The sequence below is a fragment of the Drosophila takahashii genome, chromosome 2L (genome assembly GCF_030179915.1).
Source record: "Drosophila takahashii strain IR98-3 E-12201 chromosome 2L, DtakHiC1v2, whole genome shotgun sequence".
NCBI classification, from domain to species: domain Eukaryota; kingdom Metazoa; phylum Arthropoda; class Insecta; order Diptera; family Drosophilidae; genus Drosophila; species Drosophila takahashii.
The window spans coordinates 14,715,782-14,732,011 of record NC_091678.1 but is presented as its reverse complement, the minus strand read 5'-3'; the positions used below and the strand labels follow the sequence as shown (position 1 = coordinate 14,732,011).

The following is a 16,230-nucleotide window of genomic DNA, read 5'->3' as shown; positions in this document are numbered from 1 at the left end:
TGTTATTCTGTTTTATTTTCCTTCTTGTTGTTTATGTACGTTGGACTTGCGACGCTTGCATTATTGGGATTTCTTTATTGGCAGCCTGTTTATTGTTGCTGACTTTTTGGTGTTTTCATTACTGGCACGCTTTTCTGTTTCTTCGTTCTTTATCACATCCTTTGACCCCAATCGCCGTCTCGCCTTGTTTTGATCCCCAAACAAACAAATAAGTATTGGATTCTCGCCATCGAACATTAATTTCAACGCATTAGCCTCGTTCGTTAATAAATTATTGAAGTTATGACTTCAGAAACCCGAGTTAATTTGCCTTATTTGGATATGCCCACGCTTAGAATTTCAATCTGAAGAATACATACAAGCAATCAGTGCCCCGAAGCGTTCTATTTTTGCTAAAAAAGAACAAAGCAAATAAAATACTTGAAAATATTCAGTTTTTTGTATCTTTAACCCGAGGGCGTGGAGACCAAAACGTATCTACGAACCTTAGTCGCTTGCCTGTATTTGTGTGCGATGATTAATCATAATAATTTGTATTAAGACCCCTTAAACCACTCCGACGGCATCGGCGGTTGGTAACAGTAAAGCTCCTTTCAGTAACTTGGCTTATGTTCATTTTGGCATTGGTTACTTTCGAAAAGCCTTTCGGCAAATACAACGACCTTACTTCACACAAATATACATATTCATTAGTATACATATACATAGTCATTAGTAATGACTTGCACTCGAAAATGTTAATTGAACCATGAAAGAGCGTGTAAATTAGAACTTTGCACATACACACGAAAAATACGATAAAAAGAAATCTGCTAATTAAAGCTTCAAAACTGGAATTTTAAACAAAAAGATATAATAAACATTGAGTGACAAATGGCACCCAAAAAAAGTGTGAAGCGAAGATCAGACAATCAAGTTCATGAAGCAGTCGGAGTAAGAAAAAACAAGTGGGGGTGCGATCAGTTCAGAGCGCAATCAACATTTATTATTATATGTCAAATATAATTTAGGATGGCAATTTGTCGCGGAACAAATTATTTCCCTTTCTGTCTGCTTGGCAACTGAGATGCGATTGGGGTAGGGTAGGGTGAGAAGCAAAAAAGATCATGCAAAAAGAAAGATACAATTTGCATAACAGTATATCTTATGATTCCAATTGAGGCACTGGAAAGATTCGAGAATTATACAGGGTATAACAGATGAATTCTTGATAATCATAAAAACAAAGCAATCAAAACGCTTTCGTTAAGATTATGCTGGTCTACAGAATACAGTGAAGTCTTAACTTTTCTAAGAAATCGAAATTTTTTTGTTGGAAAATTATTATTTTTAAATAGATATATTAATATATAAATTAATATATTATGTCAACATTAAACAGACAATCATTTTATTTCCGCATAGATTCGTTATCAAATGCTTAATTTAATTAGTTGACCAGGTGACTTGATTTGGTTGATGATTACAAAAGAGACCAATAGACTGATTAGTGCGGATAGTTTGTCATTGAGTACCCAATGTGACTCCAACATGTAATCACCGTCCGGGTAGGGAAGCACTTTCGTAAGATGATGGTTGACGACCTCCGTGGAAAGTTTATCCGCAATTATATCGTGCTAAAAAATAAGAAATATTAAAATAACACGGACTTCCAATGAATCCATTTCTATACATACATTGTAAGGACAAGAATGATTCACGTTTGTATTTCCCTTAATAATGTCGAAAAAAAACTTAGCAACAGGATTGGACTTTTGATGGTTTAAGAAATAGCAACCATCTATGGTTTGATTGTATAGAAAAGGCTTGTAACCACTAAACCGTTTGTACAGTCCAAAATTAACCTGAAATGTCAACGGTTTCATTTTTCGTAATATGCTAATCATTAGAACAATTACCTTCATCTTGGTAAGTGGAATTTTGTACAATTTAATCTTTTCCGAAATGTATTTGTACGTCCGATTTATCGACTTTAAAGTGCAATATTCAAATTCGGCAAAATTCTTATCCACGGGACTACACTTGATGTTGGTAAACTCCACTCGAGAAGTGATCTATAAATTCGATGGTTTTGAAAACCAATAACTAATTTTCGAACAACTTACCTCTCTCATTACTAACGACAGCACCAGTAAACGAACCCAACAAGTTGTACTTGCATACATCATATTGCATTGATAGACTCAGGAGAACTAAATTCAATTTGTGTGCATATTCCCATTTTCTTTTTTTTTTACATAATTTTGAATTATACAATTATTTTTTATCAAAATGTTTGAATTTAATTATTTTATAATTATTACTGGATCTTAAATTGATGAGTATATTAACAATAGATTCAACAAATTGTAACTTTTCTAGAATCTAACCGTAAAAAAAACGTAAAGGCTTTTTTGTTAGCAAACTGTTAGTAAATTAATACATTATCTTTGTATCAATATTGAACAGATAAGCATTTTATTTCTGCATGGTATCGTTATCAATTTTAATCAAATTAGTTACAATATCAGTTTATCACTCTTGTAAGAGACTCGCTTATCTTCATGATTTAGTTATACAAATCCATTTTCTTTTTCAATGAACTATGTTCGCATAAATAAAATTATATTAGTTGAAAGTATTATCCATTTTCGTTACCAAATTTGTTATATGAAACACCGTTTAGAGATGATTTTATTTGATTCATAATTAGGAAAGAGACAAATACAATTTGATTACTGCGGCTAGTTTGTCATTAAGTACCCAATGTGTCTCTGTCATGTAATCACCGTCCGGGTAGGAAAGAACTTTCGTAACATGATGGTTAATGATCTCCGTGGAAAGTTTCTCGACAACAATATCGTGCTAAAGAGACTCAGAAATATTAATATGATACAAGCCATCCAATCAATTCATATACATACATTATATGGACAAGAATGATTGACGTTTGCGTTTTCCTTTACAATGTCGAAAAAAAACTTGGCGACAGGATTGGACTTCTGATGGTTTAAGAAATAACAAACATCTACGGTTTGATTGTATAGGAAAGGCTTGTAACCATTAAACCTTTTATACAATCCAAAATGTACCTGAAACGCCAATTTTTTTAGTGTGGTAAGTAAGGCCTTGAAATTAACTAAACAGATATATGTATACCTTGATCTTGGTAATTGGAATATTATACAATTTCATTTTTCCCGAAATGTATTTGTACGTACGATTTATTGACTTTAAAGTGCAATATTCAAATTCGGCAAAATCCTTATCCACATGCGTACACTTGATGTTGGTAAACTCCACTCGAGAAGTGATCTACGAATTGGTTGGATTTGAAAAATTAATAAATAATTTTCAAATTTCTTACCTCTTTCAATATTAACGACAGCACCAGTAAACGAAAGCAAAAATTTGGACTTGAATGCATCATATTGTATTAATGGACTCAGAAGAACTAAATTTTATTTACAAACATAATCACATTTTTTATTTAATATAATTTTGAATTATAAAGTCATTACTTATCAAAACGATTGGGTTTTAATCGCTATATAATTATAACATTCGGCAGCGGTTCAAAGAACACGTGATTTTAACATGATTTTTAAAATCTATTAATCGCAAAATTTGTATAGGCTTTGCAAGTAAATTAATATTTTATCTTTGTGTCAATATAGAACGGATAATCATTTTATTTCTACCTACCTTCTTTATCACATTTAACCAAATCCGATATCATTTGATGATTACTATCCCAACTTTATCAGTCTCGTCTATCTAACTGATTTGTTTATTCAATTAAATTATTTTTTATCTTGTTAAGTTATCTTTGTTGTTTTTGGTTGAACACACACAAAACAATAATAGTTTAGAACATCAAATCGTGACAATTACAAACATATTAAGAGAATTTTTTTTGGTATGGTTTTTTATTGATTTTTTTGGTACAGCAAATCTTAATTATTTCAAGCTCTACTTAACTACAAACAGGGCTGTGGGAATGAAGGCTGCTGGCACTGATAGAAAATTTATTTATTCAGTCGAAATATATTATTAATTTTCGATATACAATTTAATATTACAACATGTTTTTGTGGAAGGTGCTATTATCACGACTTCCTGACTTCGGGAAGATTTGTGTTTCTTTGATTGCTTTTTAGGATAAGGAAACATAGACTTGGACTTTGGCAGATAGTATGCCATTTAGCACCCAATGTGTATTTAACATGTAGTCACCATCCGGGAAGGATAGCACTTTTGTAATATGGTGGTTGATGATCTCCGTAGAAAGTTTCTCGACAACAACATCGTGCTAAAGGGACTCCAAAATTGTATATAATTGGTATTTCCGTTCAAAACATACTTACATTATATGGACAGGTGTGATTAATGTTTGTGTTTCCCTTAATAATGTCATACAAATACTTTGCGACAGGATTGCCCTTCTGATGGTTAATAAAATAGCAAGCATCTAAGGTCTGATTGTAAAGGAAAGGCTTGTAACCATTAAACCTTTTGTACAGCCCGAAATTAACCTGAAATGACAATATTTTTGTAGTTTTGTAAAGCTTTATTAATAGGTCCTCAGATACCTTGACTTTGTTAATAACTTCATAGAGCTTAATCTTCCCCGAAATGTATTTGTAGGTACGATTTTTCGCCTTTAGAATGCAATATTCGAACTCGGTAAAGTTCTTATCCATAGTCATACACTTGATGTTTGTAAACTCCACTCGAGAAGTGATCTATAAAGAATTAGTTTTTAAAAACTATTAGTAACTTCGATTTACTGACCTCTTTAATTATAAACGACAGCACCAGTAAACGAAAAAAAAAAGTGAAACTAACATACATCATATTGTATCGATGGACTCGGGAGAACTAAATTCTATTTACGCGCATAGTCGAATGATTAAAACTATTGGGTTTTAATTGATTAATAATTATATAACATTTAGTGGCGGGTCGATGAACACTAGCTCTTAAATTGATGAAAATATTAACAATAGATACAATAAAATATAATAATTAGTCATAGCTACATTGAACTTTAACCAAAACATTTTAGTTGTCATTGAATCTTCGATTCAAAATGAGTGAGCTTGGATATATTTCACATTTGGTGATGTGGCAAAGAAAGCCAACACTTAGGAGAATTAAAAAAGTGTTGTTTTTATATCGGTGAGGTCTTTGATTTATTATCACCAAAGAATATATCATAAAGTGGTTGAGCGAAGCCCCCGCTTTTGGCTCCTAAGCTGCGACTGTTTGTCTAGAAATTTATCAAGATTTCAACGACGTGGCTGCCATCGGAAGCACAAAAACACACAGCATACAGAAAGACAGACAGGCAGGAACAAGCTCCTTTGTCATGCGGCATGCTCGTAAATCTAATGGCATCTGCGAGATACAAAAGATACATTCGCAGTGCGCGCATTATGTGCATAAATATTACAGATGCGTCTTTGCACCACCATCCGAAATGTCATCTGTCATTGGAAATGCAGAAAGACCCGATGGCAAGTGTCAGCAAAGGATAATGTAACATTAATATTGGCAGATCGATATGCATATGTCATCCTGTTATTTCAAAGTTATATTTAAACTTCCATTTAAAATATTTAAATCTAATTTTTAAGTTCCCAGAACAACTAAAGCGTCAAAGTAGTACCCACCACTTACCCCAAAAGTTTTCAAATGTACGATTGCATCGAATTTTTATAGCGGAAACTTAAAGTTAGCTTTACATTAATTAACTGCTCCCCAAGCATGACCGAACTGACCCCTCCTTAACCATGTTCAGGGTACAGAACCAAATAAAATCAGTGCCCTGTCCCAGTGAAAAGGTAACCCAGTTGCATGGGGCACAATGAACTGCCGTGAATCCCCGTGAACGAAGGAAATGGGAAGCGACTGCAGTCGCAGCTCACTGAAGCATCAAACGACCAGAAGGTGACTTAAAGCTGCAACCCGGAGCCTTGAATCAACAACTTCCGAATCCACTCCACTCCACACCATGCCACACCGTACCAACCCATCCCGCAATTGCATTCCGTGTGCGTGCCGTAGTATCTGGTAGATATGTACGTTCTGCCAGAGCTCCATGGTCATAAATGAGCAACCAAGCACGACAGCAGCGCGGCGGCATCGACTGACATCCCACTTAGAGATGGGCTGAGATGTGCTCCACCCGTAAGTCGCATCCCCAGCACTTCTCTTCCCCCTTGGAAAAATATCACCCACGGATACGCAGAGCCGATATTTAACGTCGGTTGACAAACGCAAAGTGTGCATAACTTTTAGTAGAGCATGAAAAATTAACTTTAATTCGATTGTAGGCAGTTCCCCGTTGGCTCTTCGTCCATTACTTCTTGGTCTTCTACCGGTGACGAAGTGCCTGGGTGCAGTTTCGTTCGCCGGCCAATTAATGTGTGATAATTAAATTGTGATATCAGCTGAACAATTTACCAATTAAAGCTGCAAAGAGCAGTGGCGGCTGAAGATGATGGGCATGAAGAGCGCTTGGCTTGTAGGTGGAGATGTTCAAGATAAATTGGGGAAAATATATAAAGGTTTTCTTCGTTTTGCAAAACTAGAAATAATACTAACCCCATATGATACGGTTTTATAAAACTTTTTTTTTTAGAAAAAATATTATTTTAAAAATTTTTTTATTAAAATGTATAATAATATCGAATGTTAGATCTAACCTTTTAAGACCTCACCTACCTGAGAAGTTAGGTTTAAGGAAGTTGAGAGAACGAAGGAATTCTCACGTCCTCGAAAACTCGACCTCAACTTCCTTCCCTATTTTCTTACTTCCCTAGTTCATGATCCAGCTAATGAGCAATTTAGCAGGAGCGCTCACATCCTTTTGCCCCCAAAAAAGGCAGCGAAGCGTTAAGGCAAAACTGTCTGGCGGGCAAGGATAATGCCACAGACACTTGAGCTGGGATGTGCTTAGGTCAGAAGTTAGTTCATACGGAGACGGAGAAAATGTAATGTTCCCAGCCTGGAAAATTTGCATGTTTTGCACAATTCCGAGCAAGCCCCGGGCGTCCAATCAGGGGGATTAAATTTTTGGTGGTGACTGCTTATGCTTTATGAGCAATTAATATGTCAGTTAGCGGCTTGGACAGATTGATGGGGTTGTTGCCTCGTCGGTCCGAGCCGAAAGCGAAAGCAAACCAGAGCAATTAGATGGGGAACTGTCAACGGCAGGCACGAAAATGCCAGGAACTTGGAAAGTTTTCCTTCGTTTTCCTCAACGGCTCGTGCTCGGCACGTTTTTGCATGATTTCCGGCGCACCCTCGCTGGATTTTCTCTGGCGGACTGAGTGTGGGGTTAACAAGGACACTCCCTGGCATTTGTAGGCCGACTCGAGCGTGCGGCACATTATCCTTAAGCGTCGCCGCGACCGACGCTTGTCTTTATGTCCCAGCTACAAGTGTAAATGCTGAGAACAGCTTTTTCTCCGGAGAAAGGGCGAAAAGAAACGGTAGGTCGGGTGAGAATCAGAGTCAGGAGCAGGCAGAATGGGCATGGCGCGTGTTCTGCCCACAGTTCCCGTGGGAATTCCCAAGAACCTCATATCGTGGGCGTGCGAACAAATTTCTGTACCCGTTTCCTGTGGCTTGACTCCTTCGGTAAATGTCAACACGGTTTAATGGGGTTGATTTAATCCAGAGGTATTTTGCTATTGTGCATTGCAAAAACCCTAAATTGGAATTAAGAGTTAGGGAACTGGGATTGGCCACAAATCGTTACGTTTTTATAAATCGAGCGACTCTGACACACCTAAAGATTCCTTTTTAAAAAGTTTCTAAAACTTTTAGATATATTTCTTCTTTTTAACAAAAATAATTTCTTTGAAAACATACTTTTAATAAACAAAGCTTTCGATTTAGACCTAAATCGATTTCAAAGATTAACCCTAAGACCTAATAAATATTTGGCATAGCCAACAAATCCCCCCTTTTTGATTTGTTTATCCCCCCGAATAAGGAAACTTTTACTCAACTTTATCCGGGCAATCAATTTCAATCAATTTCACCTTATTCCTCTTGCCTTCAATCCTTGAGCTGAATTAAACTCCTGGCCCGTAGCGTGAGTTGTTCGTTCCACAAAAACCAATTCCGAAGATGAGAGGAAGCAAATTTAAAAGCCAACACCCACATACTGTGTATATGTATGTATGAAAACATAATACTTTACCAGACCCAATCGACCTACAGGCGGCAATAAGAAAAAAGAAAAAATATAGAATTTCAACAGAGAAGAAGTTTAATGGACATCCGGCTTTTATTATGCTTAGTCTTATTATTATTGTTTTCCACCTTGAAGGTGTGTGCGCTGGCGATGATGACGAAGAGGAAGAAGCACCTCAAGTGCAATTGAAAAAGCCAAAACCACAAAAACAACAATAATAAAAGCATTAGCACCAACAAAAGCAACTACGAATGTACACGGAAAAAAAAATTAATAAAAGATCAGATTGATTTGTGCTGTCAATATTATATCCTCAACGATCAAGTTATTCATATCATTTTGATATGAATAAGATTATGGCTATCTTTTTTTACATTATTTGTTCAAAAAATTCTAAATTTAGTATTTCAAGTGATGTGACAAAATATGATGTTAATAAGTTTAAACAATACATTTGACCTAAGGTAGAATTGACCCTATTTCATATCGAATTTTATTTCGGTGTACGATGTTGATATTTGCGTTGGCAAAGGAAACGTCGTCGTCTTTGGCGTGGTCCAAAACGAGAAGGAAAATCCAGCAAAAAGCAGTAGATATGGCTTTTAGAAGGAAGAGGAGAAGCACTCTGCCTCATTAAGTGTCCGCCGGCCTTTGGTTTATGGTCTCCAACTAGATGGAGGATTAGCAATTGCACAACTATATAGTATGGTATACTATGTTGGTGTCTCTGGCACTTTTGTGGGGGTGTCGATTTTGGCGTGGTCTGAAAACAAGTTTAGGCGCCTTTACGGCCATCATTAATCTTGTGGCATGCCCCACGAAAACATAGAACACCAATCAACAGAGCCACGCCTTGAGGTGCCCGACTTGGATACCATTTTCTTTATTGATTCACTTGCGGGGGCTCAAAATTTACCGCCCATCCATTGTACAACCGTCGAGTGTAAATTTAGCGAATACCTGTTTCCTCCGTTAACCGGAATAGGTGATAAGCTGATTAATTTTAAGAGCAATTAAACGCCTAGCGATGCAATACAGGAAATGAAATAGTCGGCGATTAAGTACAGGCAACATTGAAATTCTGAGATCTCTCGAAAACAGAAAGATTAAATAGATTTAATATTCAGTTACCCTGAAATTAATTAAATCAATATTTAAAAAAAAAAATAAAAAATATTTTTAATATTATAAAACTCGAACCAAATATAATTTAGTCAAAAATCTATGAATCTAGATTTATTCTTTAACCGAATGTTAATGTGACATTTTTTTTAGTCGTTCTTAAAGTTCCTCAGAATGCACTTCTCCATTCAGAAAACACACACAATTTGACATTCGCTTGGCCGTTTTCCCCCTTCCCCAAAAGGGAAACGGACGTCATGAAGGGAGACTGCTAGACAGAAAAAACGAATTGCATTAATGCAATTTTAGCATCTGAAACCGTGCTGAGGAAAAACTAAACGGGCACGTTCCAATTGGTGTCCGCGGTCGTTGTCAGCATTCTGTGTCTGCATCTGGATCTGCATCTGCATCTGCATCTGCATCTAGTGAGCCCTGAGCCCCGAATGGAAGTGGAAAGGAGGACAAATGGACACCAGACATGGGAGCCCGGAGTCCACTGGAATCGTTCCAAATTGCTGGCGCATGACTCCGGCTATTGGAGAAAAGAAGGGGAAAAATCGAAAGAAAGGAACGGAGCAGAGTATCTGATGAAGAAAAGCTGTAAAATGGAATTGCATTACACACACTTTAGGTGCCATTTGTGTTTTGGGGGGAAGTGGGGAGGACCTGGTGGAAAAGCCATGGAGTTGATGATGCGCCAACAAATTGGATGCGTAATGGTTAAGCGAGAGCCGAGCCACAATTGAGATATTTATAGTTATGGCCAATGGAGACATGGCGGAACCCTAAGATAAAATTTCACTCTTAACCAAGCTAATGGGCGAAAGTTTACTTGCTTAATAGTTTTCAAAGGCATTAAGCTAAGCTCTAAAAGATACACTGGTTATGAAACAGAAATCTTTAAGGTCATAATCACCTGATAGGGCTTTTCGAGGCCTTAGGCAGAAATTCATTTATTGAGTTTAATTAATTACTAGCTGCGGAAAATATGCAGGAAAATTGCACGTAATTTATTTCTGGCCCGGTTTACTCTAAAATATTTTCACTGGCATTCCCAACTGACTTTGCCCTAGTTGCACAGGCGTTATTAAATTAAATTCCAATAAAATCGTGTTCGGTTCACACGATGCGATGCTCACCCCTTCAAGGTTTCGGTGTCCTCTAATGCTGGTATTTATTTTATTTTCTATAGCAATCTTCTTTTTATTGCCTCTAATCCGTTAAATGCTTTTTAATTGCATCTGCAACCTTATACCAGGGACACTTGAAAATTCTGTTCGCATCGCCAGGCAAAAGTGGGTGGGTTAGGCGGGTTTTGGAAGGTTATGGTTGCAAAGGAGGTGGCAGGAGGGTTGGGAAGGCGTGAGCAACCCCAGGCTAATTGGTTGGGCGTGAAATGTGTGAGTTTAATTTTTTAGAACTCGGAAAAATTGTCAACCCCTAGCCGAAAGGACCCCTACAATTGAAACACTGTGGGAGACGAAATTGATAAAGAATGTAGATGCAATCGGGCAAAGCAAACCGCTTTTTATCGGATTAGAAAACATTGGTCGGAAAATCTGCTAAAGTAAATAATGAAAAGCAAGCCTATTAAAAAGATAAACTATTCTCTTTAGTGCATTAGCCTAAAATAACATATTTCAGTAATGACATAAATCACAGTCTTACTTGTCATATCGTTTACTGGTCTCTAAAAAATTTGGTAATATTAATTAAGTTGAAAAAAATGTCGACATAGTTTATAAAAAATGTTTTCTCAATATTATTTAATGAACATTTTGTTTATTTTTTTTAATTCCGGATAGTTTGTCCTCAGAAATAATATCTTAAATATATAATGGCTTACGTTTTGATTAATAAAAATAAAAATCTCAAAATTTGTTATCATTACGTTGTTCTGTAAAAGGTTTTAAATTTATCTTTACATTTATCAAGTTCTTAATTTCCCCGGTACAGTAACTTTAAGCTTGAGTTCATTCAACCGCAAGCCGAGCTTATACTTAAAAAAGCTCTCTCACCTGCCTGCCAAAGCTTTTAAGCCCTCGAGCCACTCAAGCTTTGCGGCTTAGCTCGGCGACGTCTCAAGAACCCACTCAAGAAATGTTCATAAGCCCAAAGCTAAAACACACATGCTAACATTTACTTGGCCAAATGTAACAACTCGTAATGCTGATGGCCTTTTACAAACATATATTGTACAATGAACATATGTATGTGCACTTGCAGTTTTAAATTAAAAACAAATTGTGAACACGAGACCAAGCATGTTAGAGACATCTTGACCCTAATGACCGTGGGAACTTTTTGCAAACGTCACTGACATTGTCAGCTGAGTGCCCATATGTGTAAGTGCGTTCTTGTGAGCGAGCTCTTAAGTTTTTTTAAGAGAGGCTTGAGCTCAAGCATTGCCAACTTGAAATTAATTTTAAAAAATGTTTAACGGTAACTGAACTTGGAAGATTTTTTGGAGGGTTCATTAAATTTAAGTGTTCTTTGGCTGTTTAACTATTGTTACTATTCCTTATAATTGTTGCTAAGATTTTAGATTATTTTTCTAATACTCTTTTTTTATTTTTCAGCTTTTTAAGGACACACTTCTACAATTAAAGGGTAAGTGATTTATTTTTAATCGGAAAGGGAGAGAAAGAAACAAGTGGCATTTCAGAATACCTTATATTAACTTTTCAGCAAAATTAATATTGTTAAAATTAAAAAAAAAAGAATTTCGAGCTGGGGATAAATTAACAAATTATTTCAAGGACGACGATCAAAGCATAAGCCCTTTTTCTCAATACTCGATTATTTATCACCCTCTTCGAACTGACGCCAAATTATTTCGATTATTGCCTAACAATTGATTTGTTAATCTTCTTGTCTCGAAATGGAAATCCAAACCAATTGACCCAACAATTTATATTCGTAATTGGCTTCCTAATCGCAATTACAGGCCAGATTGTGTTTTGAATTCGAGTCAATGGGATTGTGTTGGTTTGGATTACTCATGCTAACCTTTTAGCGAGTGTTTGAGCGTATTTGTTGCCATTTGAGAGCCTTTCAGTGCAGCATTTTGCGCATTTTGATTGAAATTTTGATTGGGTTGCACATGTGGCTTTTGTCTGCCCCCTCAACCCCATTGACTGACATTGATTTCTCAGCTTGTGGCCATTTCTCCAATTCCCCAAGCTCCCTCTTCCGCTTTTTACCTTTCCCATTGTCTGGCATTATCTTTTGTCTGCTCATTCCAGCGGTGCTGGAAGTCGTTCGTTAGCGGTGGGCGGCGGGAGGTGGGTGGGCGTGTCTGGGTTCCGGCGTATCCACATGCAGTGCTAGCTGTTTTCATTATGGTTTATCTAAAAGTGTCGAGCATTTGCAGTAATGGCTTTAACACATTTAACACGCAGGGAAAATTACAAATTATAAAGAAATATTTTTGCAAAATAATTTAATTTAATAATTTCAAATTAATATCTTCTGTATTTGTATGTGCTTATGACTTACTTATCATAATTTAATAATATCTGTAACTAAATGATATTCTCCTACTTTTTCTCAGTGTATTTCTGTTACTAGCACCGATTGCACAAATTTGTTGTTTTTTCTGCATTTAAACTGCGATAATGTTGGCGTGATTGGGTGGCATGTGTAGGTAGCAATGGTTTGTTCCCAATACTCTTGATACCATTTTTTTACCACCTGATTTTATGTGCTACCTGGATTAAAGCCGCTGCTGCATTGCGATTTTTCGCACGTTTCAGTGCTGAAAATTGTCTTATTTTCTATTTACGTCGCTCTCACGCGCACTCTTGGAAATTTATCTATCTTTTGGATTTATCTAATTTTCTCTTAGGTTAAAATCTTCTCTTAGGGAGCTAACAACGACCTTGCCTCCTCGCTCTTTCGTTCTCCGATTTCCGCTCTCGCATTTCGATCGATCATTTTGCCATTGTTGTCACGGAATTTAGGTTGGGCAACTAATTCAAATCGATAAGTTCAATACATTGATTACCGAGCCTTGATTACTGTTCAGTTAATCAGTTTTTATTCTTTTCATTTATTTTCTTTGTCCGTTGGCATTTCATAACCACTTGGCCATCATTTGAACTTCGTTTCTGCGGTGGTAACTCTCTTTAATGACTCTCTTGAGTGCCATAATCACTTCTCAACAGCAACACTCGCTCTCCATTCTCCATGTGAAAAAACTGGCAGCTGCAGAACCAACGAAACCAACAACTGGTTTTAAGTGCCCTTCTATCGCTCGAATGGGGTATCTCCAATTTAGATTTTGCAAAAAATGTGTTTTCAAATACATATGTTTTTTTTTAGGAATATCGTGGTAAAGAATAGATAAGATAGTGCTTTAAATAACACGTAATATTATTCGTACAATGAAACTTAAACTCCGTAAATCAAATATATTAATTGATTATTTAAAAAAAAAAATTGTGGATCAAAATAAATAGAATATTGGTAGACCTATCTTTTTATTATTCACTTACAATTTTTGGGAAATTAAAACTTGTATTTGAAATTGAACAATATTACCAATTTCCTGGAATTTTGTTACATCAATTTTAGGCCAGCACATCTGAAAATCTTCTAAGAACAAATCCGTTAGGTAAAGCTGTTAGAAAATAATTTAAAATCCATTCTAAGCCAACCATTTCAGTAATTATCTTTACTGCGTGCCTTTTCGGGAAATTCCCAAACTTAAAGAATGGAAGTGGTCTCGTGTTTTCCTAGAATTTCCCCTTAAGCCAGGCCTGACCGCAAATCTCTTAAGCCTTCGGCCAGGAAATCGCGATCTTCAAAATGCAGCGCATCTGAGATTGTACCTAGCCTAGATACATTTAAACCCTCTCTCGCTCTTTCCACTCTCGCTGTCTCCCTCGCACTTTAGAAAACCTACAAGCTGCAGCTACGTTTTATCATTATCACAACAAATACAAATACAGCAGAGCAGAGGTGAGATGGAAGAAGCAGAACGGTCGTCGACGTTGTTGGTAATAAATAAACACAATGGAACTGAGCAAATCCACAAACGAACTCCTACACTGGAAAAATCACAAGCACTTTTTAAAGGATTTTTAAATGCATCGTTGCAAACTTGAGATGATTTTGTTGTGAGGGATTTCAGTACAATTTTGTTGTTGCATACTTTTTTCATATCACATTACCTTGTACTTTTTAACCGAGTTAAGGGGATTTTACACCCAAATCCTCCACATGGATCCGCGCATGTTGTTGCAATACAAATGATGATATACGATGATATATCACCCTCCACTCGGGTGAAAAATGAAAGAAATTTAGGTATTCAATAAGTATGCAACAAAAAAATTGTTCTGATAGCACCCCCCACAAAAAAATTCTGGATCCGCCACTGACGAAAACATTTCAGTTCTCCTTACAAGTTGAATATTTTCCAATATTTTTCAGGCCATTTAGTAAAGTTATTTGTTTGCTAAGAGAAGGAAAACCTTTCTTTGAGAATAATTTTTGGAAAATTGGGATGGAAACGGAAAATTTGACTGCAAAATCTTCTTGATTTGATTTTTTTCTAACTTGGATCTTGAAAATGAGGTGGCTTATTTGGAAGATGTTCGTTTTCTAGTTCTTTTACGATCCATGGTTAATGCTTATAGGTATCCTTGATCTTTGATCCTGGTTTACTTACTTGTTTTTATTTTTAGTAATAACCAAGAAAGGACTTTTAAAACGAAATAAATAATAAGTAACATGTTAAATTAGACGGAGATCGCAAAAACACCTCAGATTCTTTGAGGAAACTGATATCATTTAACATTAGTTTATTGGTTGTCCAAATCTTAAATTTTAAAATAAATAAAGATTTTTCACTGTGCACACACACACACCCCACAAGCCGTGTAACAGCTGTCTCTCTCTTCCGCTCTGTGCACGCTCACTCTCTTCACTCGAACGGCGTTGAGCGAGTGAGCCGCCCGTGGGCCCAGTACAGTAGAGCAATTTGAGCCGCCGAATCGAGCTAACCGCTTACCGCTTGCCGGACAAACGCGTTCCGTTTTCCCTCCGCTTCCATTCGATTTTGGCCACTGTCGTCGTCGGTCGTCGGCTGTCCAAATGTCCGCGTGAAGACAGTGAAACCTTTTCCAGTACCGGGGGGGTCTTAATACATAGTAACGTTAACTTAATTAGTCCTTTTAACCAAACCGCGATCCCAACCATCCAAACGTCCATCCATTTACCGGGGTCTTTTTTGGTTTGATCGCTCTGCATTTTTATCGGTGTCACGCTGTCGCTTTTTCGGATTTTTGCGCGATTTTCCCCACATTCCGTGTGCTGAGTGCTGTTGTGAGGTGTTCTTGGTATTAAGAATCAGTTAAAACCGAAACGTTGGCAAAAATCCATCCACTGAATGAGCAAGAAAGTTATATAAGGCTCGAACCGGATTTATTTATAAATTATACATACCTACAAAAGTTACCAAAACAAAACAAAACTCGGCTTTGGGATATACCGAAAACCACTCAAATACAATCCGATCCCGATATATAAATGGTAAATGCTTAAACACTAAAACCAGTAACAACAGCCAAAGTTGAGCTTGGCTTAAGCTTCGCAGCTCGGGCCAAGTCAAAACGAGTTTTTTGTTGTGCAAAATCAGATTTGCATATAATTCTTCCACGGATATGTTGTTGTTGCTGCTTTGACATTTGTAAAAACACTAAATGCATTTTTTGTAAAACTTTCAGTTTCTGACGTCTTCAATATGCACTAGTATACAACAATTTGTATTGAAAATGGTTTACAGCTGTCTAAACTGACATACTTTTTTTTTGTAATAAGCAAACAAAAAGCCTTTCGCGGCATTTAAAGTTAATAATCAAGGAGTATATCCATTAACATTATAGAGATACCAGCAATTTAGCACAACTTACTCA

The 16,230-nt window shown here is 36.6% G+C and overlaps 3 protein-coding genes across 4 annotated transcripts in view; 1 reads left to right on the top strand and 2 right to left on the bottom strand.

Moving 5' to 3' along the window:
• The window catches only part of numb (NUMB endocytic adaptor protein), a 30,590-nt gene that overhangs the window by 1,428 nt on the left and 12,932 nt on the right, over positions 1–16,230 (top strand). The window contains exon 2 of one of the 2 annotated variants that reach the window (XM_017150806.3): positions 11,890–11,920. The gene's annotated coding sequence lies outside the window, so the exon portion shown is untranslated. Of the gene's footprint in view, positions 1–11,889; positions 11,921–15,287; positions 15,848–16,230 lie in introns of those variants that run through there. The other variant, XM_017150805.3, reaches the window with a different exon arrangement.
• On the bottom strand, positions 1,413–2,168 carry LOC123003207 (uncharacterized). The gene is made up of 4 exons (XM_044394976.1): positions 2,106–2,168; positions 1,899–2,054; positions 1,677–1,844; positions 1,413–1,616 (listed from the first exon to the last, which is right to left on the bottom strand). The coding sequence occupies exons 1-4, from the start codon at positions 2,166–2,168 to the stop codon at positions 1,413–1,415; spliced, it is 591 nt and encodes a 196-aa protein (XP_044250911.1).
• LOC123003206 (uncharacterized) lies at positions 4,025–15,004 on the bottom strand. Its single transcript, XM_070213871.1, has 4 exons — positions 14,985–15,004; positions 4,572–4,724; positions 4,347–4,514; positions 4,025–4,291 (listed from the first exon to the last, which is right to left on the bottom strand). Exons 2-4 carry the CDS (start codon positions 4,686–4,688, stop codon positions 4,136–4,138), a joined length of 441 nt encoding a protein of 146 aa, XP_070069972.1. The 5' UTR covers positions 4,689–4,724; positions 14,985–15,004; the 3' UTR covers positions 4,025–4,135.

Coding starts and splice junctions, on each gene's coding strand:
- LOC123003207 (XM_044394976.1), bottom strand. CDS start 2,168: ATGATGTATGCAAGTACAACTTGTTGGGTTCGTTTACTGGTGCTGTCG. Junction 2,055..2,105: donor TGTCGTTAGTAATGAGAGAG/GTAAGTTGTTCG, acceptor TCGAATTTATAG/ATCACTTCTCGAGTGGAGTT. Junction 1,845..1,898: donor TTCCACTTACCAAGATGAAG/GTAATTGTTCTA, acceptor TTGACATTTCAG/GTTAATTTTGGACTGTACAA.
- LOC123003206 (XM_070213871.1), bottom strand. CDS start 4,688: ATGACTATGGATAAGAACTTTACCGAGTTCGAATATTGCATTCTAAAG. Junction 4,515..4,571: donor AAGTTATTAACAAAGTCAAG/GTATCTGAGGAC, acceptor TTGTCATTTCAG/GTTAATTTCGGGCTGTACAA. Junction 4,292..4,346: donor ATCACACCTGTCCATATAAT/GTAAGTATGTTT, acceptor GAGTCCCTTTAG/CACGATGTTGTTGTCGAGAA.